Genomic DNA, 26,159 nt, shown 5'->3' with positions numbered 1-26,159 from the left:
ACTTTGAATGGCATGTTGCATTTATTTCAATAGTGAGTTAAAATGTTCACCATCTGAACTGTCCCGGTGTTTCTTATCAAACATTCGGGTGTCTCTTATGAACACCAGTTAACCCAGGAAAGTCAGTACATTGAAACATGATAGAAAAGAGTAGCTAAAGGTTTTGTAGAGAAAGAAAGTTCCCATATTTACCAAAAGGCACATGACAGCACTGAGCTCAGACAACCCCCATCTGAACTTCTGTCTAATGTTTTTTTAAATGCAAGAACTTTTGCCGGGGCACGGTTTGAGCAATGTTGGCAGTATTAATTCACTGAAACCCATCTGGCAAAGCAAGGAACTGCAGTCAGTCTGTCTTCAGCATAGGTTTATTTACAAAACCCAGTATAACATAAGTGCAGACTACTATTTCCTTCTACACAGCTGCCCTCCACAGGTGGAAACTGGTTCTTATATCTGTGCCTTAACCTTTCCCCAGTTAGTATCAGCTGCTCTTAATCACAACTAGAGTGTGCACGCAATTATCACAGTATTTGCAACATTAACAGGCAGCTCTATATTTGGTCCACTATTTAAATACCCTTTTCTTCATGACAGAGTCTGTATGGTGGGTGCTGGCAGGCAGTTTGATTGGAGGGCATCAAAGCTGAGTCTTAGTCCAACTTACCTGACTTGGGTTAACATCGCTTCCAGCGAAGGCCATTTGGCAGCAGTCAGGAACTGGATCTCTGATGGTCTTTGTTATGCCACCAGATTTTCAGACTTCTATGACATGACCTGCTCCCCCATTTCTTAGTACTGTTTTATTGATGATGGAAATAAGGATTTGACCCACACTGAAGGTCAAATTCAGCGAAGCATTGTTAACTCCTATTGTATTGTGTGGAAATGTTTGATTCATATTATCCTTTGGTGATCTGTGGTTTTCCCTGCCTTTGCCAACACTAAGTACCTGTTTAGCCTTGATAATGCTGGGAAGAACTGAACTGCAGACCATCTCGACCTTCGAAAACCTGTGCTGCAAGTAAAGGGAGCCTATCCTGAATGCTTAGTTGGGCAGTGGTAGTCTGCCTGACTGAGTCTGTCCAGGAAAAGCACACGTTGCTTCTTTGGCATAAGGTGGTGTGGTGAGGTTAACGCACTATACTAAATTTTATTTTCTAAATGGATATATTTTATAAACGTCCAGTGCAGAGGAGGCCATTCTGTCCTTCGTGTCTGTGCCAACTTGCTCAAAGAGCTATCCAATTATTCCCAGCTCCCCCTGCTCGCTCTTCATAACCCTGCCTATTTTTCCTTTCTGAAGTGTTTGTCCAATTCCCTATCGAAAGTTCCTATTGAATCTGCTTCCTTTCAGGCAGGGCATTGCAGATCAACTCGCAGTAAAGAAAAATCTGCTCCTCATCTCCTTGGCTTTTTTGCCCATTATAATAAATCGGTGCCCTCTGGTTACTGACCCTCCTACTAATAGAAGCTGGTTCTCCCTATGCACGCTCATGGTTTTGAACATGTCTGACAATCACCTCTTAACCTTCTCTGCTAAGGAGAACAATCCCAGTTTTTCCAACCTTCTGTGCGATTTAACTGCTTTCCTTTCAAACGTTGGGTTTGGCTTAGATTTCATGCTGAAGGAACGTAACTGGTGAATGTTCTGGCTGTGCTCCTTGGGTTGTCCTTTTTTAGATCAGATTGTTTCTTGTAAGACGGGGCTTCCCAAATTGTGGTTCGCAAGCCCCAGTGGGCTGCCGTGTCCCTTGGAGCTCCAACTGAGTGTTAACGGCTGCGAGGCCTCTTTTAAGCACCCCCCCCCCCCCCCACCCCGCTGCTAATCCCTCTCAGCTCTTCTTCACCCCCACAGCCCCCTCCTCATACCCTGGCGTCACGGCAATTTTCAAACCTCAAAATGGGGCCTCAGTGTTAAAAAGCTTGGGAAGCCCTAGTGCGAGAGTATGATGTGTGGAATAAAGTGCATTAAGTAAAATAGGCCTTGATTTTATTATGACACATTACAGGAGCTGTTGACCTGGATGCAATCGCAGACGAGAAAGAGCGAAAAGCATTGGAAGGGATGATCAGTAATTTTGGACAGACTCCCTGTCAGCTCCTCAAGGTATTGCTTTAACAGCTCCACAATGTGACAGCAACAATTTGCATCAATGTGGCATTCTTAACATAGGCAAATGCCCCTAAGACAATTGACAGGAGGGCAATCAGTCAAAAATTGACACTGAGACATAGGACCAGATGTTAATTGGGGTGGCCAGAAGCTTGGTTACAGAAGTAGGTATTATGGAGGGTCTAAAAGGAGAGGGAGAGGTGGAGGGGTTTAGGGAGGTCATTTCAGAGTTAAAGAGCTATACAGCCAAAGGCACAGCCACCAAAGGAAATATGAGATGCACAAATGGCTTGTGTTTGACTTGCACTGAGTTCATGAGAGAATTTTATTCGGATCGGAGGACATTACAGAGAAAGGGAGAGGCAAGGCTGGGGAGAGATTACAACACAAAAGGTGAGAATTTCAAAATCGAGATGTTGATGAATCAGGAACCTTTGTAGACTGGATGTCAAACCAGCAGTCTGACAAGACAGTGGAGGGGTGAGAGATGTAGGTGTTGGTGTTTTTGGCTGTCATTAGTGTACATGGGGAACATAGGAGCAGAGTAGGCCATTCAGCCCTTCGAACCTGTTCATGCAGAAACAGCCAGCGCACCGTTTACGTTAGCCCACCATTTGGTTGGGAACAAGAAGAAGAATTGCTACATCAAAGATCAGAAACTGTTGGCACTATCTTCTACTTCCACAGTACCATCCTTGTGATCCGCAAATAACGGAAGCACTTTCTCCTGGCTAAAGAGCTGAGGAAAATAGTTAGAATGAGTTGAGGTCCTTTTTAGTCCAGTGATACTGCTTTCAGAACAAATGTGTTCAGTTACACCTGATGAAGATTATCTGTCTTGCTGTCGCCACACCTCAGGAACCGCATCCTTCCAGGTTGTCGGCTGATGAAGCTTTGAAGCGACAGGCTAAGATGGACAGCTGCCCACTGAATATGTTCCAGCACCTGACTGAGCTTAAATCCTTCTTTGTGGAGGTAAGTGTTGGAAGCTTTGCCACTTGTCTGGTGGTTATCGTATAGTCTATTGAGATAGGTTTATTTTTGTCTCTGAGCTTTAGTTCGATTAGTGATGCGTAAAAGCACGTATGTGTCACTCCACGACAATGCTCGCAAAAAAGACAGCTCCAACAGGATTTTCTATAATTTGGATGTATTACTTGTTGAAGTTGAAATTCTCTGTAAATTGGAGATTAACAACCAAAGATAAGAACCTAGAAACCATACTGTGTTATTTTTAACCCATTTATGTCAAATGCCTCTGTCACTTCTACGGAGACCTCTCTCAGTAAATCCATTAACAAACCCAACAGAGGTGTTTGGCGTCAATTAAGAATTTGTAAGATAATAAAGGACAGCGTAATTCAAGGTTACGATTTTTGACGTTCCCCCATTATTGTTTGCCCCTGTGCATTTTTTTTAAGAGAGTAATCGCTCATTAATTAATTCTCAGTGGAGGAAACAGTGGATTTGCTGGATTTTCACCATCTTTTATTTCTCTGAAGGGAATCAGCGACACCATTCCTATAGTGAAAGCAGTGGTGCCCAAAAGCCAAGCTCGTTCCTTCATGTCACAGGGAAGCCCTGATACCCTGGTAAGTCTTCCATTGCAGCCCTCAGCACGATCTCAAAATTAAGAATTCGACTTGAATAGATGCAGGTGAACTAAATGTGTTCTTATCCTGGGGGGCAGGGGAGGGGTTGTGGTTTATGTTTGCCAATCCAGGGCACTACTTGAACTAAACTGTGGAAGTGAGACCAGGGGTTCAAACTGGCACAACTCACATTTAGAACTGATGCCTGGAAAAACAAACACTTTGCACAGTGATCCAAGTAGGAAGTGTAATGGAATTAGTGAAGAAACAATTGATTGCTACAGTGAGATTTTGGGTTCTTTTTAGATTGATCTATAATAGACCAAGTAACCTCCCCTTCCTATCGTATTTGTGGTAAATATAAAACAACCCTCGGGATTGCACCTCAATTCTCTTTATGTTTAAAAGTCTTGAGGTGTTACAAGTAGTGGTGAATGTCTAAAGGAGTCTGCATTTATAAATACCCTTAATGCAGTAAAACATCCCAAAGTACTTCAAAGGAGTGTAATCAAACAAACTATGACTCTCAGATGCATCAGGAGGTATTAGGACAGGTGACCAAAAGCTTTGTCAAAGAGGTAAATTTTAAGGAGCATCTTAAAGTCGGCGAGTGAGATTTAGGGAGGGAATTCTAGAGCTTGGGTCTTAGGTAGCTGAAAGAATGGTTACCATTAGTGGTCAGGCAGAGTGAAGAAAATCAAGAATGCACAAAGTTGGTTTATTCACTTCTGGAATCTTGAGGGGGCAGGGGTGAGGGTTTGGCCAACCCAAACCTGAAGTTGGCATTACTTAACTCGAGTTCCTGCCCCTCATCAGCGTTATATCCCTTCAACAGTCAAAGGAAAGAGTGATTCTGAGAGGTGGTGGAGTAAGTTGTTTGGAGTGGTTGGAGGGGGAGGTGTGTGTGGGCTATGTGAAACTGTAATGAGTGGCGAGCTGAATTGGGGTGCAGGGGGAGAGGTAGAAGAGTAACATAGCGAATTGCTGTTGGAAGATGGTCAAGGGTGCACTGGGAGGTTGGAGAGAAAGAGATGTACGCCTCTGTGAGTCTGGAGTTGGAACAATGGTGGCAACGATAAAAAGTCAAACAAACTGAATTGTGAAAAGCTTTACAAAGTGGCAGGTGTTTTGGAAAATGCAGTGACCCGTCTAAGATGTTAATTGAGTTAATTGTTCACAAATTTCACACTGAGCACTGTGTACCATTATGGAAAATTGGCTCTAAGTTTACTATTGATGAGGGAAATGCAGCCTCTTGTTCAAGCATAACACCAAAGCAGTTTATATTTTACTTCAGAAAGAAAATTGTACTGCGAGAGAGAGAGTTTTAACCCATGGAAACATTTGGTTGTGAACCAGCAAAGAAGCTTGGTCCATTTTGAAGCTGCAACATGTTTTGCAGCGTAGGAGATGACATCCTTTTTTAAATTCCATTCATAGCGATAGAGTAGTAATGATTATTATATTATATATTATAGGGGATAGTATGGTTTATTGCTTTGTATGTTCTTTTTTTAACCTGTCCTATTTAAATTAAGCCTGTAGACTCCTGGCTCGAGGCTCGGTCGGTTAGAGGGCGTGTGTCAGCCAGCCTTTCAAAGCGAATCGTATACACTATACATTGCAGTAGCTGGTGCACAGAATAAGGGTTCTCTGGTTATGAGCTCTGAGTGCTGCCATTGTTTATTTAAATAATAGAAAGAGAAAGGAATGCTCTCTGTACCACACCCAAAAACGCCAAAACTGTCACCTTGAGCGCACACATTCACAAAAGGTGAATGGAAGCTGGAATACCATTTCTACAACTCACATGAGACGTTCCCCAGCAGTAAATCACCGCAACAGCACACTTGGATGCCTTATAAAGGCATGCTAAGAATGCAACATACCTTAACAATGTGTAGAAAAATTGCACCATTATAAGTTTTGACCCGATTAAAGGGCTACTGGAATCCCCCCAGGCAGCAATTACCCACCTCCTGTGGAATGTTTAAGCACACACAACAGAGGTCTGAGTCGTTGAAGCACCAAGCACTCAGTGTGCAACTTAGAATGGTTATAGCCTTATGTATGCACTTCAACATCAGTAAAACTGTTTGGGATTTCTCCGTAAGGGATTCTTCACTGTGCAGCGGTAAAGAAGCAAGACCAGCGTTTTGTTGCCCATCCCTAATTGCCCATTGAACCAAGTGTCTCAGTCGGCCATTCCAGAGGGCAGTTAAGAGTCGACCACATTGTTGTGGGTCTGGAGTCACATGTAGGCCAGACCGGGTAAGGACGGCAGATTCCCTTCCCTAAAGGACATTATTGAACCAGGTGGGTTTTTACAACAATAGAAGATAGTTTCATGGTCACCGTTACTGAGAATAACTTTCAATTCCAGATTTATTAATTGAATTTAAATTCCACCAGCTGCCATGGTGGGATTTGAACCTATATCCCCAGAGCATTAATCTGGGCCTCTGGATCACTAGCCCAGTCACATTACAACTACGCCACCATCTCCTTTTTGTGTGGTTTTTGTAAAGATCACTGTGGTAACGGACAGGTTTCACTAGATGTATCCCAATGTCTGTATTGTTTCTATTTCTGGGTGTGGTAATGTGCGATTTCACCAGGCTATACCTCAGTGCCTGTGTTTTGGCTCCACAGGTGACTCTAAGTCAGAATTGCCTAATGGGAACTCATGGATGGCTGCCTTATGATAAAAACATTTCCAACTACTTCACGTTCTCCCGGGATCCAACAGTAACTAATTCAAAGTAAGCAATACTCACCGAGCATAACTGTCAACTTAGGCAGCTGAATGTCAAATGCACCATGTTAAGTTTGCACGTATGCAGCTGTAACCAATAAATTTTAGTATTGCTGAAAAAAAGAGACATGTCTATGCAGTATGAAGTATGAATGGTTGTTCCCTTTACAATTGGTATTCTTGCATATCTGTCCTGGTGAGTGCAAGATGAAAAGATTCCACAGCATGTCTCTCTTTCTCAGCAGTACTCAAGTTCTGTACTACCAAATGACTATCAATATATTTTGGTGCAGGAGACGGAGAATAGGGAAACAAGCAGATGCTTGAATGCAGAATGCAGCTAGTGGGTGTCCAACTGTGCTGGACTGCCAACTACGCCCTGTTTTTATTAACCATTTAGATGATGGATAGAGATCCTTATATCCAAGTTTGGTGATGATGCAGATAGATGATATTGTAAGCAGTGTTGGATGGAAGCATAGAATTACAAAGAGATGTTAATAGACTAAGTGAATTGGAAAAACTGTGGCAAATAGATTTCAGCATAAGCAAGTGTGAGGCCATCCACTTTAGACCTAAAAAAGACAGAACAGAGAACTTTCTAAATGGCAAAAGGCTAGAAACTGTGGAGGTCCAAAGAGCCTTGGGGGGTCCCGTTACATAAATCATTTAAGTTCCGTGAGCAGGTACAGAAAATTATGAAAAAGGCTGATGGAATAGTGGACTTTCTATCTCAAGGACTAGAATACAAAGGGGTAGAAGTCATGCTTCAGCTCCACATGGCTAGATGAGTGCAGCTCCAACAACACTCAAGAAGCTTGACACTATCCAGGACAAACAGTTTGCATGATTGGCATCCCATCCACAAACACTCATGCCCTCCACCACTGACGCACAGTAGCAGCAGTGTGTACCATCTACAAGATGCACTGCAGCAACTCATCAAGGCTCCTTAGGCAGCACCTTCCAAACCCACGACCACTACTATCTAGAAGGACAAGGGCATCAGATACATGGAAACACCACCACCTGGAAGTTCCCCTCCAAGTCACTCATCATCCTGACTTGGAAATATATCGCCGTTCCTTCATTGTCACTGGGTCAAAATCCTGGAACACCCTCCCTAACAGCACTGTGGGTGTATCTACACCACATGGACTGCAGCGGTTCAAGAAGGCAGCTTTCTACCACCTTCTCAAGGACGATTAGGGATGGGTAATAAATTCTGGCCTAGCCAGCAACGCCCACATCCCATGAATGAATAAAAAAAACCAAAGCCCTGGTTAGACCACACCTGGAGTTACTGTACTCAGTTCTGGGTCTTAAGCAGGATATATTGGCCTTGGACGGAGTGCAGCCTAGGTTTACCAGAATGATACCTGGACTGCAGGGGGTTGAATTACGAGGAGAAATTACACAAAATAGGGTTGGTATTCCGCGGAAGTTAGATGGTTAAGAGGTGATTTGATCCAAGTTTTCAAGATATTAATGGGAACAGATAGGGTAGATAGAGAGAAAACATTTCTGCTGGTTGGGGAATCTCGGACAGCCTAAAGGTTATAACTTGGCCATTCTGAAGTGAAGTTAGGAAACACCTCTACACAGAAATGGTGGTAGAAGTTTGGAGCACTCTTCCACAAATGGCAGTTGATGCTAGATTGATTAATTTTTAAATCTGAGATTGTCAGAGTTTTGTTAACCAAATGTATTAAGCAATATGTGGGAAAATCCAAGTGTATGGAGTCAGGTCACAGGTCTGCCTTGACCTCATTGAATGGCAGAACAGGCTCAAGGGCGAAATATCGTAGTTTTTCTGTATTTAGTGGAGTCTCTAAATAGTTAGCTTTCCATCACATAATCCCTTGTTAGCAAAATCATGGAACATATCTAAAACATATGAACCATCACAATGGCTTTTCTCATCATCCCCACCTGCCAATTCAGAGATTTTTGTTCTAGACTTATTTTCCTCACATCTTCAATTCCCGCCTTGATATCATCATTGAGGCTCAACATATGAGCGTGCCTGAATTGATAGTGGAACCACATTTGTTTGCTCCTCACTAAGATATTGAGGCAATAGAGCACGTAGGTTAACTGGGGCAGTGTTAGGACATCAAATACAAAAAGGCTTGAAACTTAAGCTGTTTTCTCATTGGACTAGAAGGAGGTGTTTAAAATTATAAAGTGTTGGGGCAAGGTAGTTAGAAACAAAGGGTTGAATTTAATGGTATTGGGATTGCTGCTTGTGTGGAAGATTAACACTGATAGGGGCTGAATGGTTCAAATGGCCTGTTTGTTATAATCACTGTGCACTTCTGTATAAATTCATCTTGTTTGCTCTGAATGGTATTGGTTTCAGCAATCAAAACTCATAGATTGGGACGGTCTGTGTAACTACAGTCTGTCATTGTTTCAGCCAGTTCTTACCTCTTCATTACTCTTGCATGTCTCTACAGAACCCAGCGTTGCATCAATGGCCCCTTTACCCCTGGGCTAGAAGTGAATTCTAAACTGTTTGTGGTGTCGCACGATGGGAAACTGCTTTTCAGCGCGGGGCACTGGGATAATAGTATTCGGGTGACCTCAGTTGCAAAGGGCAAGCTTACCGGGCAACACATCAGGCACATGGGTAAGTGGTATCAGCACAGCGGGTATCAAGGGGCAGAATTTTCCCTTTGTCGTACAGGCGGGCTCGGGAACGGCAGCGAAACGGACTGGCGCCCGCGATCGGGGCTCCGACCACGATTTCACGCTGGCTGAGCCAATTAACAACCAGTCAGCGTGAAACGCGTGCTGGGAGCCTCAGCACTGCCGGGGTGGGGGCGGGAGGAGCGCGAGCACTGAAGTCTGCAACATGTGTGGGGGAGCGCACACTGAAAGCTCCCTAAAGGCACAGAGCTGCCTCAGGGAACTGAAGAATTTTAAAATGAAAAATAAAGATTTTACAAATGAGATAAACATGTCCTCACCTGTGACTCAGTCATAAAAATATGTTTAAAAAATTGCTTTTGATTTTTTTATTTACTGTTGGTGTTAATATGGCAATCATTTTGTTAAGACCAATTGATAGTTAAACAGGTGATGGGCATTAATTATTCCAACTGAATAGAATGAAACGGTATAGCTGGAACACTTTGTGTGGAAGCTACTAGGAAGCTAATGGCACTGAGGAATTGTCTTGGAAATAAACCAGCTTTAACCAAGGGACTTGCCTGGATTAATTCTTCCACCACAACCTCTTATTGTGATTAACAGCTGCAACCTCATCCCGCCCGTGGATGAGGTTTTGTGAAAAATGCAAAGGCAACCCTAAGGTTGGACTGGCAGTGAAAGTAGCTTTCAATTACTTGCTTAAAGGCTTTAATAGGCCTCTTAATTGTCAGCGGGCGTGCTGCCGACTCTCGCGCACGCCCACCGACTGAAATATCACCCAAGTGCGCGATGGCGTCGGGACGCTCGCCTGATGTCATTGCGCACTATTTTACTCCCGATAGGGTCGGGCACACGCCCGCCTGCAGGATGAAAAATTCTGCCCAAGGGGCAAGCTGTCAACTAATATTCCCTAAGCCCATTGACTCTCTCAACTATCTTGACTACGCTTCTTCACACCTTGTTTCTTGGAGGACTCCATTCCATTCTCCAATTTGTGCATCGAGCTCTGGATGTTGGTGCCAGTGACAGCACCAACAAAAGTGACATTGGGAACATTGGCAAAATGCTAGTAATTTTTTTCTTTCGTGGGATGTGGGTGTCATCTGTTGCCCACCCTCAATTGCCCTTGTTCAGAGGGCATTTAAGAGTCAACCACATTGCTGTGGGTCTGGAGCCACATGCAGGTAAGGACGGCAGATTTCCTTTCCTAAAGGATATTAGTGAACCAGATGGGTTTTTACAAAAATCAGCAAAGGTTTCATGGTCACCATCAGACTTTTAATTCCAGATTTTTATTAAATTCAAATTTCACCATCTGCCATGGTGGGATTCAAACTAGTCCAATGACATTACCGCTATACCACCGCCTCCCCCACCTCACCTTCCCCTAGGCACTACACTCACTCCGTGTGACAAGTTCCTCCAACGCACTTTGTTGATGACATTCCCAATGCAAAGTGAGTATTGACCCCGCCCCTGTCGGCCAATGGACTCAGGAGGGACACAATTTACAACAGCACCCGCAGCAAGTGTCTCTTTTATAGCAAACAAAGTATATTTAGAAAGAGTCTCTATGAGATACAGTAAACATAAGTGATGAGACGAAGTGTCCACATAAGAGGCGAGTTATATCTCCATATTACTGATGGATTATTTCTCCAGCAAAATGCGGTGTGGTAGTTAGTTGCGTAAAGTCAATCTTAGTCACTTGCAGCAGTGCAGTCTCGAGCACGTTTGATGGCTAATTATACAATTGTCTCCATTCTGTCCGAGACTTGTGCTGTTATTATGTACAGCCACCCTAGTTTTATAAGGCACTGTATCATCTAATTCACCATGTGCGCCATATCAGAGGCGATCTGCCAGCAATAGATATAGATAGCAATGAGACGCTGTGGCAGACGGGTTAAAATTTTTTGAACATATCACAAGCCCTGCTGAAGCTCCAGGAAGATTAGCACCGCTCATTGTTTGGAATTTGGATTTCATTTATCACGTTTTCTGCTCCCGTTTCAGACATTGTGACCTGCCTGGCAACTGATTACTGTGGGATCCATTTGATATCAGGCTCACGTGACACAACATGCATGATCTGGCAAATTTTGCAGCAGGTCTGTATTCGTAGCCTCATTTCCAGTGAATTTTGTGCATTGCGGCATGTTGGGGCTATTAATAGAATCCAAGCCGGTTGGTGAAATCAAAACCAAAACACGCAACTTTTCTTTACTGAGAGAGCTTATTGATATTTGCTCAGTGTTATGGCACAGCGGATGGAAAATGCTGAGCTGCTCAAATCCCAGAGGGAAACTTGAATCAGCTGCCACAACTGTTTGCAATTAGTACTTTATTCCGAGATGCGTGCCTTGAATTCAGTAGTAATGAGCCCACCAAGACTTAGAGGTTTTTTACAAAATTAAATTAAACATTTATTAATAGAAGAAAAAGGCACATACATAGGTGTACAAATTACTATTATGATAATTCCTAATAATTAATCCGACTTCCAGTTACACCTCCGTTAAGGCAATAGTAAAAACAAATAAATTCCAACAGATCCAGGCAAAGCACACAATACCCTGGACAGGGTTAGTCACAGTGAGTTTCCTTAGCTTTGGTTCCTGTAGACAGTAGCTTGATGCATAGAAACTGGAGGCTTTTCACGTTTATTAGATCTTAGAATGCCTTCTACTTACACATAACCTCATCCCCTTTATACATGTTTCTCCCTTTTTAATGTAAATTCCATTGTCCCAATACGTCAACTGCTTCTTCCATAATATAAATCTTCCATAGTACTCATATTATCAGTGATCTTTGGGAAAAGTAAACACACTGGCTTAGCCTCTGTTGGCTAGGTGTAACATCTTACCATCTCTTTGAAATTCAATACTCTGGTTTATCTAAAAATGTAAATGTTCTTCGCACCTCATTTTCTAAAACTTCAGCCACGTTTACGTATTTAGCATTTCAAACCTAGCTTCCCTTTTGATAACTCAAAAGCTCCAGACTAGCTGTCTGCAATTCAATTAAAACCCCCCACACACACAACCGCACACAGAGAAACTAATCCAAACCCCGCTATTCACCTAGCTTTACAATAAATCACAATAATCTTATGAAAGTTATTATATTTTCATGACACTCAGCCTCAACGCTCCTCTCACGCACCCATTGTCCTAGCTGTCCCCTATTTATACGTACTCAAAGTACTTAATTAAACAATGCCCTTCATCTGTGTATGTTAACGAAGGCAATAACCTTCAAATTGTCAAGTATCTAAATTGTCTGGAAGTTAAACTACCCAATTCTGTTTACATTTGCCCATAACTTTTGAATTTGTAAGTCAGCCAGAACATTGAGAAGCATCGCAAAGCTGCACACCAGCTTTTCATGATGGCACCACGTTTGTTCCCACGTATCTCCAAACTGATACTCTTCATTAATGTTTCTTCAACTTCTTTTGATTCAGGGAGGAATAGCGGTTGGCCTAGCGCTGAAACCTATGCAGATTTTATATGGGCACACTGAGGAGATAACGAGTGCAGCCATCAGTACAGAGCTGGATATGGCTGTCTCGGGCTCCAAGGTAAGATTCTGGAGTCTAGCAGTTGCTTCCTGGTAAGGTGCACAAGTATATGAGGGAGAAGGGATAGATGGTTGCAATGAAATATTTAAAGGAGGAAAGAGGGGCTCCAGCGGAGCATAAACGCCTGTTTATGGACTGGCTGAGCCCAATCTTCTGTTTCTGTGCTATATACCAGATCAGAACTACTTACCTTCTTTGGTTTTTTCCGACGGAGGGCCCTTCCAAATTCATGCAGTGCAGCAATCCTCACAGGGAGCAGCAAAGAAAATCATCGTAGAAGTCGTCGTCCCCCACCCTTTTACAGCACTAGCTGCTTTATTCTAGTAGGTTTAAAGGTCCCAAAGCCACTTTGAGAAGCTATGGAGAGAAAGGCGGGTGAATGAGGAGGGTAGGGTGGCAGGTGAGTGGGTGAGGGGATAGGGTGGCAGGTGAGGGGATAGGGTGGCAGGTGAGGGGATAGGGTGGCAGGTGAGGGGCTAGGGTGGCAGGTGAGGGGCTAGGGTGGCAGGTGAGGGGCTAGGGTGGCAGGTGAGGGGCTAGGATGGCAGGTGAGGGCCTAGGGTGGCAGATGAGGGGCTAGGGTGGCAGGTGAGGGGCTAGGGTGGCAGGTGAGGGCCTAGGGTGGCAGGTGAGGGCCTAGGGTGGCAGGTGAGGGGCTAGGGTGGCAGGTGAGGGGCTAGGGTGGCAGGTGAGGGGCTAGGGTGGTAGGTGAGGGGCTAGGGTGGCAGGTGAGATGATAGGGTGGCAGGTGAGGGGATGGGGTGGCAGGTGAGGGGGTAGGGTGACAGATGAGGGGGTAAGGTGACAGGTGAGGGGGTAGGGTGGTGGGTGAGTGAGTGAGGTGGGTAGGGTGGCAGGTGAGTGGGTGAGGTGGTAGGGTGGCAGGTGAGTGAGTGAGGTGGTAGGGTGGCAGGTGAGTGGGTAGGGCGGCAGGTGGATGGGTGAGGGGGTAGGGTGGCAGGTGAGTGGGTGAGGTGGGAGGGTGGCGGGTGAGGGAGTAGGGTGGCAGGTGAGGGGGTAGGGTGGCAGATGAGGGGGTAGGATGATGGGTGGGTGAGGGGGTGGGGTAACAGGTGAGGGAATAGGGTGGCAGGTGAGGGGATGGGGTGTCAGGTGAGGGGGTAGGGTGACAGGTGAGGGGGTAGGGTAGTGGGTGAGTGAGTGAGGTGGGTAGGGTGGCAGGTGAGTGGGTGAGGTGGTAGGATGGCAGGTGAGTGGGTGAGGTGGTAGGGTGACAGGTGAGGGGGTAGGGTGACAGGTGAGGGGGTAAGGTGACAGGTGTGTGTGTGAGGGGGTAGGGTGGTGGGTGAGTGAGGTGGGTAGGATGGCAGGTGAGTGGGTGAGGTGGTAGGGTGACAGGTTAGTGGGTGAGGGGATAGGGTGACAGGTGAGTGGGTAGGGCAGCAGGTGGATGGGTGAGGGGGTAGGGTGGCAGGTGAGTGGGTAAGGTGGGAGGGTGGCGGGTGAGTGGGTGAGGGAGTAGGGTGACAGGTGAGGGGGTAGGGTGGCAGGTGAGGGGGTAGGATGATGGGTGGGTGAGGGGGTAGGTGGCAGGTGGATTGGTGAGGAAAGTAGGGTGGCAGGTGAGGGGGTAGGATGATGGGTGGGTGAGGCGGTAGGGTGACAGGTGAGGGAGTAGGGTGGCGGGTGAGTGGGTGAGGGGATAGGGTGGCAGGTGAGGGGGTAGGGTGGCAGGTGAGGGGGTAGGATGATGGGTGGGTGAGGCGATAGGGTGGCAGGTGAGTGGGTGAGGGGATAGGGTGGCAGGTGAGGGGGTAGGGTGGCAGGTGAGGGGGTAGGGTGGCAGGTGAGGGGGTAGGGTGGCAGGTGGATTGATGAGGAAAGTAGGGTGGCAGGTGAGTGGGCAGGGTGACAGGTGGATGGGTGAGGGGATAGGTTGACAGGTGAGTGGGTGAGGTGGTAGGGTGGCAGGTGAGGGGGGTAGGGTGACAGGTGGGTGGGTGAGGGGGTAAGGTGATAAGTGAGGGGGTAGGGTTGCAGGTAAGTGAGTGAGGGGATAGGGTGAAAGATGGGTGGATGAGGGAGTAGGGTGAGTCATGGGGATTGGGGTTAGCCAGGGGCTAGTCAGGGGTCCAGTGCACAGTCGGGGGTTCAGTAGTATGGAGTTAGAACTGATTTTAATCCTCCTAATTTTACCTGAGTAATTATCAGGTAAGTGAGTGGGAACCATCCAAAGTCTTCAACTCTGACTCAGAGTTGGAGACCTTTTCGGAGGGTTCAGCCGCAGGGTAATTGCCCATCAGAAGTCAAAATTTCTCAGGCAATTCTTGCCCAGCCAGTGTGTCTTTTGAAGGTTCCCCCAATGCATCTTGGGGTGTACATCTGGGGTACGACCACCCGGAGATCAGAAGTTCTGGGCCAAAGAATTGCTCGGCCTAGGAATATTTGGCGATCTTAGAATGGAATTATCAAGACTGTGGTTCAGAGTGTTTTGTTGTACGGGGCTGAAATGTGGACCTGGAGGAAAATGGACATCCACAGACTAGAAAGTTGTGAAATGCCCTGGAGAAGGATGGAGTGGGTCAGTTGGAGAGAACACGAGAGCAATGGGGTAGTTCTCAGGATGGTGGAGGAGGAAAGATCGTTAGTCAACATCATCAAGAAAAGGCAACAGGGTTGGATTGGCCATATTCTAAGGCATGGGAACTTGCTGAGGGAGGCGATTGAAGGAAGATTACAGGGATGGAGGCCAAGGGGGAGAAAGAGAATGATAACTTGAAATTGAAAAGAGGCTCCTATGAGCAACCGGAGGAAAACAGGAGACTGCGAGGCACAGAGTGATGAGCAGAATACCTGCTCTTAGGAATATCACTCGTATTACAATGTAGAATGAGCCTGCCATATGTGTGTATAAATTCATATTGAGAAAAGCTTACAGTGGCTGTTGTATCTGCTAAACCACTTGTCCTGGTGCCTTTTCTAATACACCAGAACCATGCGAAAGTTGCCATCTTAGCTTTGTTTGCAAATTTACAGCAAGTCCTTGTTTTAAGTTGTGGTTGCGGTCCTGGAACTTGCAACTTTAAGTGAAACAACCTTGTGTTAATCAAGGTTTCCCACAGGGATCAATGTTAGTAGAGTTTGGTTTTTCCGGGCAAGAAGTGTCTGATAGAACCTATGTAGAATTTGAAATATTGTACCATACATGTGCAACGCTGTGCATTCATAGCTGAAATAACTTGCAAACTAAAATAAATCACTAAATATTCATAGAAATCCTGTATACATTCAAATTGGACTATACTCACCAGCCTCAAGACATTTTAAAACATCCAGCTTCACTGCTAGGCTAATGGCTATTCTTGCTTTACTTGCAGCAGCAGACTCAGTACCAGTGTTAACTGAGCGTTTCTGGTTCATGTTTGAAAGTGATTTAAAAGTCTCGCCCACAGCAGGCACTTCTGATACTCCAAAATTTAGTTTCGGATGCCTATAGGATTAAAAAAATAAACATTGATGTTGCTTTGAATGCGGTAGAAAGAGCTTCCTTAACAATGGTGCCAATTGGGTCACAGGACCCGACGTTACATGAAGGGAGCTGACGCACGCTGACGGCGAGTGGCAATCTCGTGCGGGCAATGAAAACAGATGTCGATGATGGGAGGAAGGCAATCACACGAAAAGGCTCTAAAGGCCAAATCACGACTTAAATTGGGAAGAACGGACCAAAAACGACTTTAAAGCGCCACAACTTAAAGCGAGATGGTTTAAAACGAGGACTTACTGTTCATTGACCAGGTGCTGAAGTATAAATGACCAGGCAACTGTAAGATTCCTTTTGTGTGTTTCCTCCAGGATGGAACAGTGATCATACATACTATTCGACGGGGGCAGTATATGAGGACACTTCAGCCACCATGTGAGAGCTCGCTCCCTCTCAGCATTCCCAGCCTGTCCGTATCATGGGAGGGGCACATCATTGTCAACACTGTGATCGAGGGAAAATCCAATTTTAAGGTACAACCTCTGTGGCCTTCTCTGTGGATTTCCAGCCTTAAGTCTGAAATGTTTAACTTCCTAAAGTGTTAGGAAATAAAAACCTGAATCGTTCGGTACAATTATAGGAGTACGTGACCCATTTAAAATGTTCCCAGAATACAGTTCCACAAGCTTATGTGTGTTATAGTAGCCAGTGACTATTTCTTCCTGATTTGTGCCAATATAAATCACGAAGCTGTTACAGGGTGCAGGCCTGGGCAAATAGTATGGAGACTCTGAGTCACCCCCTACCCACCTGCCAAATTCTTGGCATTGCTAGTATTGTCCAAAGGAAAGGGTGAAACCAGTCCGGTTTGGTACCAGCTCTGCTGCAGGAGTTGCTGGAAAGCTCTCTCAAGAGTTGACAGATCACCTGCTCAACTCCACTTTGAGTTTTCTGTCAGAGTTTACCCTCTTAGCCTTCTTCTGTCCTGAGACAACCACAAGGCAGTGGGGCTATTTACCCATAGATGGGGGTCTGGTTCATGGGCACCACAGCCTAACTATATGCCAGTGGGCCTGTATGCCTTGTGTCTGGGGTGCAGGCCTCCTCTGAGCCCCCCATAGTTTAGCCTGGGTCTGCAAGGTACCCAGTTTACATATGATGCCATGGGAAGGCACTACGTAAGGCTTGCTGATGAAGAGGCTATGCACTGGTGGGAGAGGCTTAGGCACTCAACTCTCTTTTCACAATAGTTACACTGCTGGCCAGCAGTGAAAGCTGGAAGCAAGAGGTAATGAGCAGACTGAGCACTACAAATCACCCACTACGCTAACACACTTGACGCACCACATCAACCGGAGATACACGTTTTCACATGTATTACATGTGCACAATGCACGTCATATGAATGTCTCCCATGTGCATCCTGACTGCAGTGGGAGAGGCCACAACAGGGCAGTGTCTCCCTGCAGCCAAGGGCCCAGAAAGGAGGAAAAGGGTGAAATTGGATAACATCCTAGATTTTAATAAATTGTGTGTCATAGCAGCAGGGTGGCCAACCCTTTATGGCCCATTTCAGTTGCATATCCTGAGCCTCTCAGACTTCCAATCAAGACCATAGACGCACTCCCACAAGCTAAGTTACAGACTTGTATCAATAGATTGTTCTGTGTAATTAAATGCATTTCAAGTTACTCTTGTCTACCCCCTCTCCCACCAAACTAACTCTTCTGGTGGAATTACAGTTTCAATGGAGGGACTTTGTCAGCCAGTCTAGTTCAGAATCTTGGTTGCAGTTTAGAAACTTCTCAAGACATAGTGTGCGCTAAAGATCTCACAGGAATAAAGCCATATATACACCAATCCCTGCCTCTACGCCCCAACCTATAAACTCCTAAAATTTGAACAGAAAAAAATTCTCAAATACTGTGTGAATACTGTAATCCAGTTAACCTTCTGTTGGACTGCACTGGGTTAAATTTCTCTCAGAGCTACCATCCTTTGATGCCACCCACCTCCTTTTCCTGCAGGATAAGAATGCTCTACATCTATACTCAGTGAACGGCAAGCACTTGGCTAGCGAGACTATAAAAGAACAAGTGACTGACCTGTGTGTCAGTGGAGAACATATAGTCCTGGGCAGCATGGAGGGATTTCTGTCTATACGAGATTTGTACAGGTGAGGTTAATTATTGGCAAACATCGAATAAAATCAATGTTGGTGCCAACTCTCATGATGAGTAAAACCTATCACTACAAATAGCCCTTTAATCTATGAGAGAGAAAAGCCTGTTTATGAATATTCCATTTTAATCTGCCACATGTTAAGTGTAGCCACATTGCTTGACTGGAATGGTTGACAGGAATTTCAGGCATTCAGTGCTGGAGCTGTGCTTGAAACAGACAATGAAATGGTGTTCGTCAATGAATAGCTTGGGGGTGTTATGTAATAAATACTGTTCCAATAACAATTAAATCAGGGTTTCTTGTGCTTATACTCAACTATTTAGTTCCTTTTTCCTGGTTTGCTTTTAGAGAGCTCAATTTCCTTTACATCTGATTTAAATGCACCATTTTATTTCTCTTTTTCCCCAACCCCTATTTCAGTGAGAGCTAATTTAATACCTTTTGATTATTCTTAATCCTGTTTGATCTTTGCACCTATTTGTGAAGCACCTTGAGACATGGTTTACTTCATATTTACTTCAATTTGCAGATTTGAAATCAGGTACTATTTTAATTTTTTTTTAATGATGTCTAGTGTCAAGATGTAAATCCTTAATTTGGCTTCTGTGATCTCCCCAGTCTTTTGCAGACTCCTTGACAGCACCTCCCATACTGCAACCCCAACTGCCTAGAATGACATGGGGAAACAGGCACATGGGAACACCATTACCTGCAAATTCCCCTCCACGTCACACACCATCCTCACCTGGGACTATATTGTTGTTCCCTCACTGTTGCTGGGTCAAAATCCTGGAACATTCTTTTTAGCAGCACTGTGGGTGTACCTACACCACATGGACTGCAGCGGTTCAAGTAGGCAGCTCACCACCACCTTCTCAAGGGCAATAGGGATGGATAGTAAATGCTGGCCTAGCCAGCAACGCTAACCTCCCAAGATTGAATTTTAAAACAATGACCTTGAGGTGAAAGGTAATGTGTCCACATGTAAGCCATTGTTCAGTTGGTAACTCTCACCTCTCAGAAGTTGTGGATTCAGGTCCCACTCCAAAGACTTGAGCACAAAACCTGGACTGACACCCCAGTACAGCACTGAGGGAATGTTGCACTGTCGGAGGGTCCGTGCATTCTCTCAGGTGGGTGTAAAAGACCCCATGGTGCTATTTCAAAGATGAACAGTGTGGTTCCCCTTATGCCCTGACCAATATTTATCCTTTAACCCAGGGGTTGGCAACCTTAATAACAAGAAGAACCATTTTGTGAAATAGTTAGTCAAATCTCAATATCTTAACAGCCACATTGTTGTTACTCAAGCGCCATTAATAATGATAAACAAGACAGAGATACATTTCAACAACATTTTAAAGGTTTTCACAAAAAGCTGTTAATTGAATGATACCATCTCATAAGTACAATGTTAATAAAATTTTATAAAAATGAAACAAGCCATCAAATTGGGTTTGATCGATCAAGTTCGGGAGTCACATGAGCACTTAATGAGCTGCATGTGGCATGGAGCCACAGCATGCAGAGCCCTGCTTTAAACAGATCTCTAAATAGCAAAGGCAAAATACTGCGGATGCTGGAAATCTGAAACAAAAACAAAAAAAAACGCTGGGAAAACTCAGCAGGTCTGACAGCATCTGTGGAGAGAAAGACGGAGTTAACGTTTCGAGTCTGCATGACTCTTCATCAGAGCAACTCTAAATAGCAACTTGCCTGGTCATTATCACAGTGGTTTTTGTAAGACCTGGATGCTACATTTGAAGTGACTTAATTGGCTGGAAAGCATTTCAGAACATCCTGAGGCCATGAAAGGTGGTCTCCAGGTGCAAGTTTTTTTTCTGTATTTCTTTTTAATCAGAATAATTCAACCTTTCTGGAACATTTAATTTCAGCCTGAAGCTTAGTGCAGCCCCACTGGCGATGCGATTACCAATTCACTGTGTGTCCATCACCAAGGAGAACAGTCACATCCTTGTGGGCCTGGAGGACGGCAAACTGATCGTTGTAGGCGTGGGCAAGCCAGCTGAGGTAAAGTCCACAGTCACAAACTACATCTGCAAAATGGTGGAGAGCTCCCACCTGCCTTTCCTATCGCAGCTCAACCTAAAGCCGCCCAGCCAACTCTTGGAGCATTGCAACAGGTTTCAGTCCAATGTCAAGCAAATAGTCAGAAAAGTAGATTTCAGCACTAGGGATAGACGGGGTGATCAGGGGCCAGAGTGGTTCCTTATTCCGGCCGCCCTTTCATATCATGTCACATCCTTTCGGAAAGGAAAGGAAAGGAATAATATTGGAGGAACAACAAGAGGATGTAGAGCATCTGTAATGAGAAGAGCCAGGAAGAAGAAGGGAAGGTAGCGTTCCTTCAAAGAGATGGATTGTTCAGAGTTTAGTGCAACCAACCCATGTGATTACCAAAATTAGTTAAATCCAATTAGGAGCAAATTTTCATCAGTCAAGGACATAGTTTTCAGGGAAACACTTGCAGGTGTGCAGCAGGATTGCAGACCCCAAATGTAAGGGAAAGGAGAGATAAGAATATATATCATAGATTTTATTTTGAAAAAAAGATTTATATTGGATTTTTTTTTTTCAAATTGCATCAGTTCTCTTTTAGATCAGAGTTGCTTTGTTTGTGTCCATCCATTAGGTTAAGAGTATCCATTAACCCCAACATGGTATCTTCAGATTCTCTGACGATTGCCATCTCAAGTATGGCAGCTGTTTCTATTCTGTGCTGGTACCAATAAGAACCATAAAGAAAAGTACATGACTCTAAATGGAGGTTGTTAAATGTTAAACACCACCAAATTTGTACATTTAAGACTCTGGTTTTAAAAAACAGAAGCAAAACCTTTAGGCTCCTCCACGGTGTGCACTTTCTGCCTCATAGTCAAACTGAGTCTGAATTATGCTGCTTCATTCTCATCGCTTCGGTCACACAATGGCAATGAACCATTTATTTTCAAACAAAAACCTAAGATGGGTTTGCCTCATGTGGAGTTTGGCCAGCCTGAACAAGGGAAGCTGGAGGCAATGGTCTACCACTCATTTCTAGCTCTTGCTGAATCAGTTTTACTAGATTCTTCAAACTGCTGACCTTTTCCCTTCTATTCTGCTTTTTCTCTTCCTCCCACCAACAGATGCGCTCAGGGCAACTTTCCAGGAAACTCTGGGGCTCCAGCAAGCGTGTGAATCAGATCTCTTCCGGAGAAACCGAGTACAATCCCCAAACTGAACTCAAATGATGGGCACAAAGTACCGAAGGAGAGAAAAAAAATCTTGTGGCTTCCTGTACGCTGTTACTGATCATTTCTGATTTTCCACTTTCCTGCACCTGATTGTCGGCCAAGTGAGACTATGCAACAAATCAGTGTGTCTGTTTCTGATCATGCAGCATGGATTGCGTTTTTGATGAACCTTCCACTGTATCCTGTCATAGATGGTAATGGAGCTCAGCAACCCCACCCCCACCCCAACTGCGCCTCACAAAAAACTCTTCACGTTTCTGTGCAAAGACTGCCCTCTTTTTTTTTGGCTTTTTTTCTTCAAAGGATCAAAGCACTGTTGGATTATTTTTTAAACTCCTTCACTTCTGCATTTTAAAACACTTAAAAGGACTTGTCAGGAATGAAATAAAAACAGAAAATGCCGGGAAAAACTCAAAGGCCCGGCAGCATCTGTGGAGAGAGAAACAGAGTTAACGTTTCGAGTCCAATATGACTCTTCTCCGGGCAAAGAATGAATCCTGTTGGTTTGCTTTATAGCTATCGAGGTAGCGAAACGACATTGTCACATTAGCCAGTGCTGAAATGAAGAGCTGTCTCTGGAAGGGAATAGGTGCGATGTGCCGTCTTTCATGTCCCTGAGGGGAAAGGTCTTGCAACTTAAAGACGATATCCCATTGCGGCTGCCTGACATCCATTTTTAAAGCTGGAGAGATGATGTGTTTTTGTTATTTTACTCAGTGTAATGGCTTTCAACCCAAGACAGCGGAAATAGCAGTCCCGCCTGCGGTGTGGTAGATAAACTGACATCGTTGAAATGCTTTTCTTTTTCCAACCTCCCCACTCCCTGGTTTCCTTTGCCTAACAAAACTTTTTAAATTATTAGCTCTGTTTCATGTTAATCAAGCACAATACTTCACAGTAATATGATTTTATTTTTACATACCCACTCTTATCAATAAGTACTATTGCACAAGCTGAATTGCATTAGCCTCTATTTCCCAGATGTACTGTTCTTCTGTGTGCACTTTATATTGTAAACATAATTTATGGAATCAAAATTATTTTAATTTAATTTTTTTTCAAATTACTACTTTGCCTGAAGTGTAAACCACTTTCATAGCTGCTAGCAGAAGGGCCCCAATGCAGGATTTAAATATGTTTAATCCCCTTACCCCCCTCCCAGCCCCCTGCAAACCTAGTTTACCACTTGTTAAGGAGCAGGGGATAGAATAATAAATTGTGGAGGTGTCCTGCCTGCTCCTGCTTCCTTCACCAACTGCAATGGTAACAAGGGATGGGGGGAAGGTGAAGGAAAGAGAGAGGGGAAGCGCTGGAATTGGAAGTACAGATGATCCAACCTCAGGTCCTCATTACTACTTACACATTAGGGGCCCTGCAGTTGATGCCTGTGCTCTAGATCCTGCCAACAGGGAGGATGGCACTACACAGTAATGGCATATTGTGACGGGAATGACATGCTGGCACAAGGCATGGTATATGTCCGCCATTTTATTGAACCATCAGCTTCAAAGGTGATTTCTGCTGGTCACTCTCTGATGAGCGTGAGATATTGGACAAGTGAAATTGTGAAAGGCCTGTGTGCTATTTACAGCTGGGAGAGGCTGAGAAGGGAACAGTGTGATGGAGGGAGAGCAGGATTGAGTAATCCAAAAAAAAGTAGTCACATCAAACCAAGGTGTACCATAGGCACAACCCAACATGGGTTGAATAACATGTATGGCCCAAAGAACTACAAAGAATATAGTTGTTTTGGTGATGGGAGCAAACAGCACAACCTTATTTTATTGAGTGTTGGCAAATTCAGAAGTCTTGGCAAGAAGGTTTTAAATGAGATCAGTCTTGGGAAGAACTTAAAGGAAAGGGTACAGTCACAGAGTTGTGAGAGAAACATTGGTGCACTGGGCAGATTTGCTTTGTTTTATTTAGAGGATTAAGGTCAGTCACTTTACAGGTAGCTCAATGATCACATTTTTATTCAGAATCAAATACAGTTTCACCAAACAGAGCTGACAGGTGGAGCTAAATTCTTGCAAAATTCGGTATGCCTTGTGTAGAAGTGGCATGTGCCTGGAAGGCCAACGTAAGAGTTATTCCAACCCATAGCTGTGCAGCAATGATCTAGATATTGTCTATGTCTATTGTGTGAAGTTATTATTCAACGAATGGATAGAAAGATGTTTCAGATCAGATGCATAACTCATGGTTTTGATTCCTTAAACAACAGAAGGTAACTTGTACAAGTTAGAGAAACCGCCTCCCACTCGGTCATTTCGCCACTGCCTTTAATTAACTATTCTTTTTTTTAAATTATGACTTGCATTTGTATGGCAGCATTATTGTGGAAGACAGCTTAAACTCTCTCCACCTAGTGACCCAGGAGCTAGCTCGGCTCATTGGACTGTGAGACCAAGTGGCATTAATGAACAAATGTTAAAGCATTTGTACATTTCCTTTGTATGAGCAGCTGTGTTTACAATGAGAGGGCAGGGCATTTCCCTACTTTGAAAATGGGCTTCATGGAGATTCCAAATTAGATATCCGCAGTGTTGTGATTGTTGGTCTGTGCTGGTGAAATTGGCCTTGTACATTGTCTGGAGTTGCTCTGTGTTTTGAGGGGCAGGTTTATTGTGGCATTGTCACTAAATGCTGATGTGGGAAAGATAAGTCTGTGCTGAGCAAGGCATTCCCTCCTAGGGGTAAGATGCACAGCTCATTGACCACATTCTGCCACTGAGAAGTCACAGCAGCCAAAGTAGTGATGCCACTGTCAAGTGCGCAAGGTCAGGAGCTACAATGTCAAGTGGAGTACCTAGTTGACAATGAGTTGAGGTTTTGTGTACTTGTGTGTCGGATGCAAATCAGCTATGCAGGTGTTGGGATCTCAAACTGTCTTGTTAATTTTCTCATTGTATGATAACAGCAGGTGAGTCTGTACAAGACTCACTCATTCCGGCTGTATGCCTGTTAAACCCAATTCACTGTACCATATTAGCTGAATACAGGTTAAATTAGGAACTTGGATCTGTTGCAACATTGAACCGTATTTGTACCCGGATTGCAGCAAACCTAACCTGGACCTTCACGTGACGCCAGTAAATGTTTCCATTCGAATTAGGATTCCCGTTAATTATAACATGCAAGCATTATTTGATCATGGCATATAATTGTATTAAGAAGCTAATTAAGGTAATATAAGTAAGTTGAGGAAAATATTCAGACTTTTATAGATTTTTCAATAACTGCTTGGGCATTTTACTGCAGAAATGGTTTTTCATGTACAATTCATTTTGGGGAATGTTTTATGCCAAATGGGTGTTTCAGTGCTTTAAAGTCTTGATTTTTAATCTGATTTGTGTAAGTGAATTGTGTATAATATTGATATTCTGTGATTTTTAACGAAAAATCTCCATCGACCATATGTTTCCAGCCACGTTTGTGCCGTGCCCAGGAGATGACGGATTCTAACTTTATTTTAGATTGTCCTGTAATTTAACTGCACACTTCCCTGCTTGTATATTTGATTTATATATATTATATATATATATATGTATAGTGTGTTTGTTGAAGGATTCCTTTTTTTTTGCACTTTTCAGGTACTGCAGATTGTAAAATTTAAAGCTCTGATGTACACATTATCTGTAGATAACAAATTTATCAGATTAGCTTTGTATACAGAACCAATAGGACTAAAGGCAATAAAGATGGGATTACAAGGGGTGTGGCATTTGTGATTTATGCAGATATGAACAGGAAGGGCTGCCACAGCATTTTTGCACTGGAATCATAAAGAATTTTAAAAATTAAGTGTCCTCATTTATAAAATGAAATGTCCATCGATCTACCCAGTGACAACCTTTTCTTACAAGCTGAAGGGATTGGACTGAGGTGACGTGTGAATTGAGAGATAAAACTTCCCTCTCCACCCAGTTTGAATAGCAACATGAAGGCATAGTTATAGAAATGTAATTTTTTTTTAAAAAAGGTTTCAGGATGTTTAAGTTCCTTGTATATTATCTGCAAAGACCACTTGAAGCCCTATACTGACTCGACTTCAGGACTGCCTCAGTTGAATTGTGCTAAATGGATTGAGCGACCCCCCCGCCACTAACTACATTACCAATCTCGAGGGTGTGAACAACAAGTCATCAACTGAAGGAACTGCCCATACTTTATACTCGGGTCATTCGGCTCCAGCTGAAGCTTTAGATGAATTGTTCAAGCCCAGGCTATGGAGTTCGTCAAAATTTGTTTTGAATATAGCATAAGGGTTTTTATATCCCTTTTCCACGTCGCTAGCAAACTTGTTTCTGTTTACTCATGTTTCTGACATTCTCAGCCAATGTCCTAATCCTCTCTTCTCTCTGCTGTACCACTTGTGATCTTTGTGCAGTCTCCCTCCAATCACCAGACCAGACGACTGTCAAATGGGTTGTGTTGCGGACAGGAGGAGCGTTAATTTAAGCGGCAGTAATTTCTCCCCTTACCACCCATCCATAAGAGGAAGGTGTTTTAATTTGTTTCTCTCTTTAAAAACAGTGGCATATTCTCCACCTCCTTGGTTTTGATGTGATC

At 44.0% G+C, this 26,159-nt stretch overlaps 1 protein-coding gene across 6 annotated transcripts in view; it reads left to right on the top strand.

The window, feature by feature from the left end:
- Positions 1–25,302, top strand: part of nbeal1 (neurobeachin-like 1) — a 272,851-nt gene extending 247,549 nt beyond the window's left edge. For all 6 annotated transcript variants that reach the window (XM_078551460.1, XM_078551459.1, XM_078551456.1 and 3 more), the window contains 11 exons: positions 2,013–2,110; positions 2,975–3,091; positions 3,619–3,708; positions 6,361–6,470; positions 8,923–9,095; positions 11,135–11,229; positions 12,588–12,704; positions 16,521–16,682; positions 18,177–18,325; positions 20,229–20,364; positions 21,480–25,302. In XM_078551460.1, coding sequence (XP_078407586.1) covers positions 2,013–2,110; positions 2,975–3,091; positions 3,619–3,708; positions 6,361–6,470; positions 8,923–9,095; positions 11,135–11,229; positions 12,588–12,704; positions 16,521–16,682; positions 18,177–18,325; positions 20,229–20,364; positions 21,480–21,584 — 1,352 coding nt within the window. In that variant the 3' untranslated portion in view covers positions 21,585–25,302. The remainder of the gene's footprint in view (positions 1–2,012; positions 2,111–2,974; positions 3,092–3,618; positions 3,709–6,360; positions 6,471–8,922; positions 9,096–11,134; positions 11,230–12,587; positions 12,705–16,520; positions 16,683–18,176; positions 18,326–20,228; positions 20,365–21,479) is intronic.
- The last annotated feature ends 857 nt before the right edge of the window (positions 25,303–26,159 follow it).

This window comes from Cetorhinus maximus, chromosome 11, assembly GCF_964194155.1.
Source record: "Cetorhinus maximus chromosome 11, sCetMax3.hap1.1, whole genome shotgun sequence".
Taxonomy (NCBI): domain Eukaryota; kingdom Metazoa; phylum Chordata; class Chondrichthyes; order Lamniformes; family Cetorhinidae; genus Cetorhinus; species Cetorhinus maximus.
Note: the sequence above shows the minus strand (reverse complement) of the source record. Positions and strands in the feature narration are given on the sequence as shown.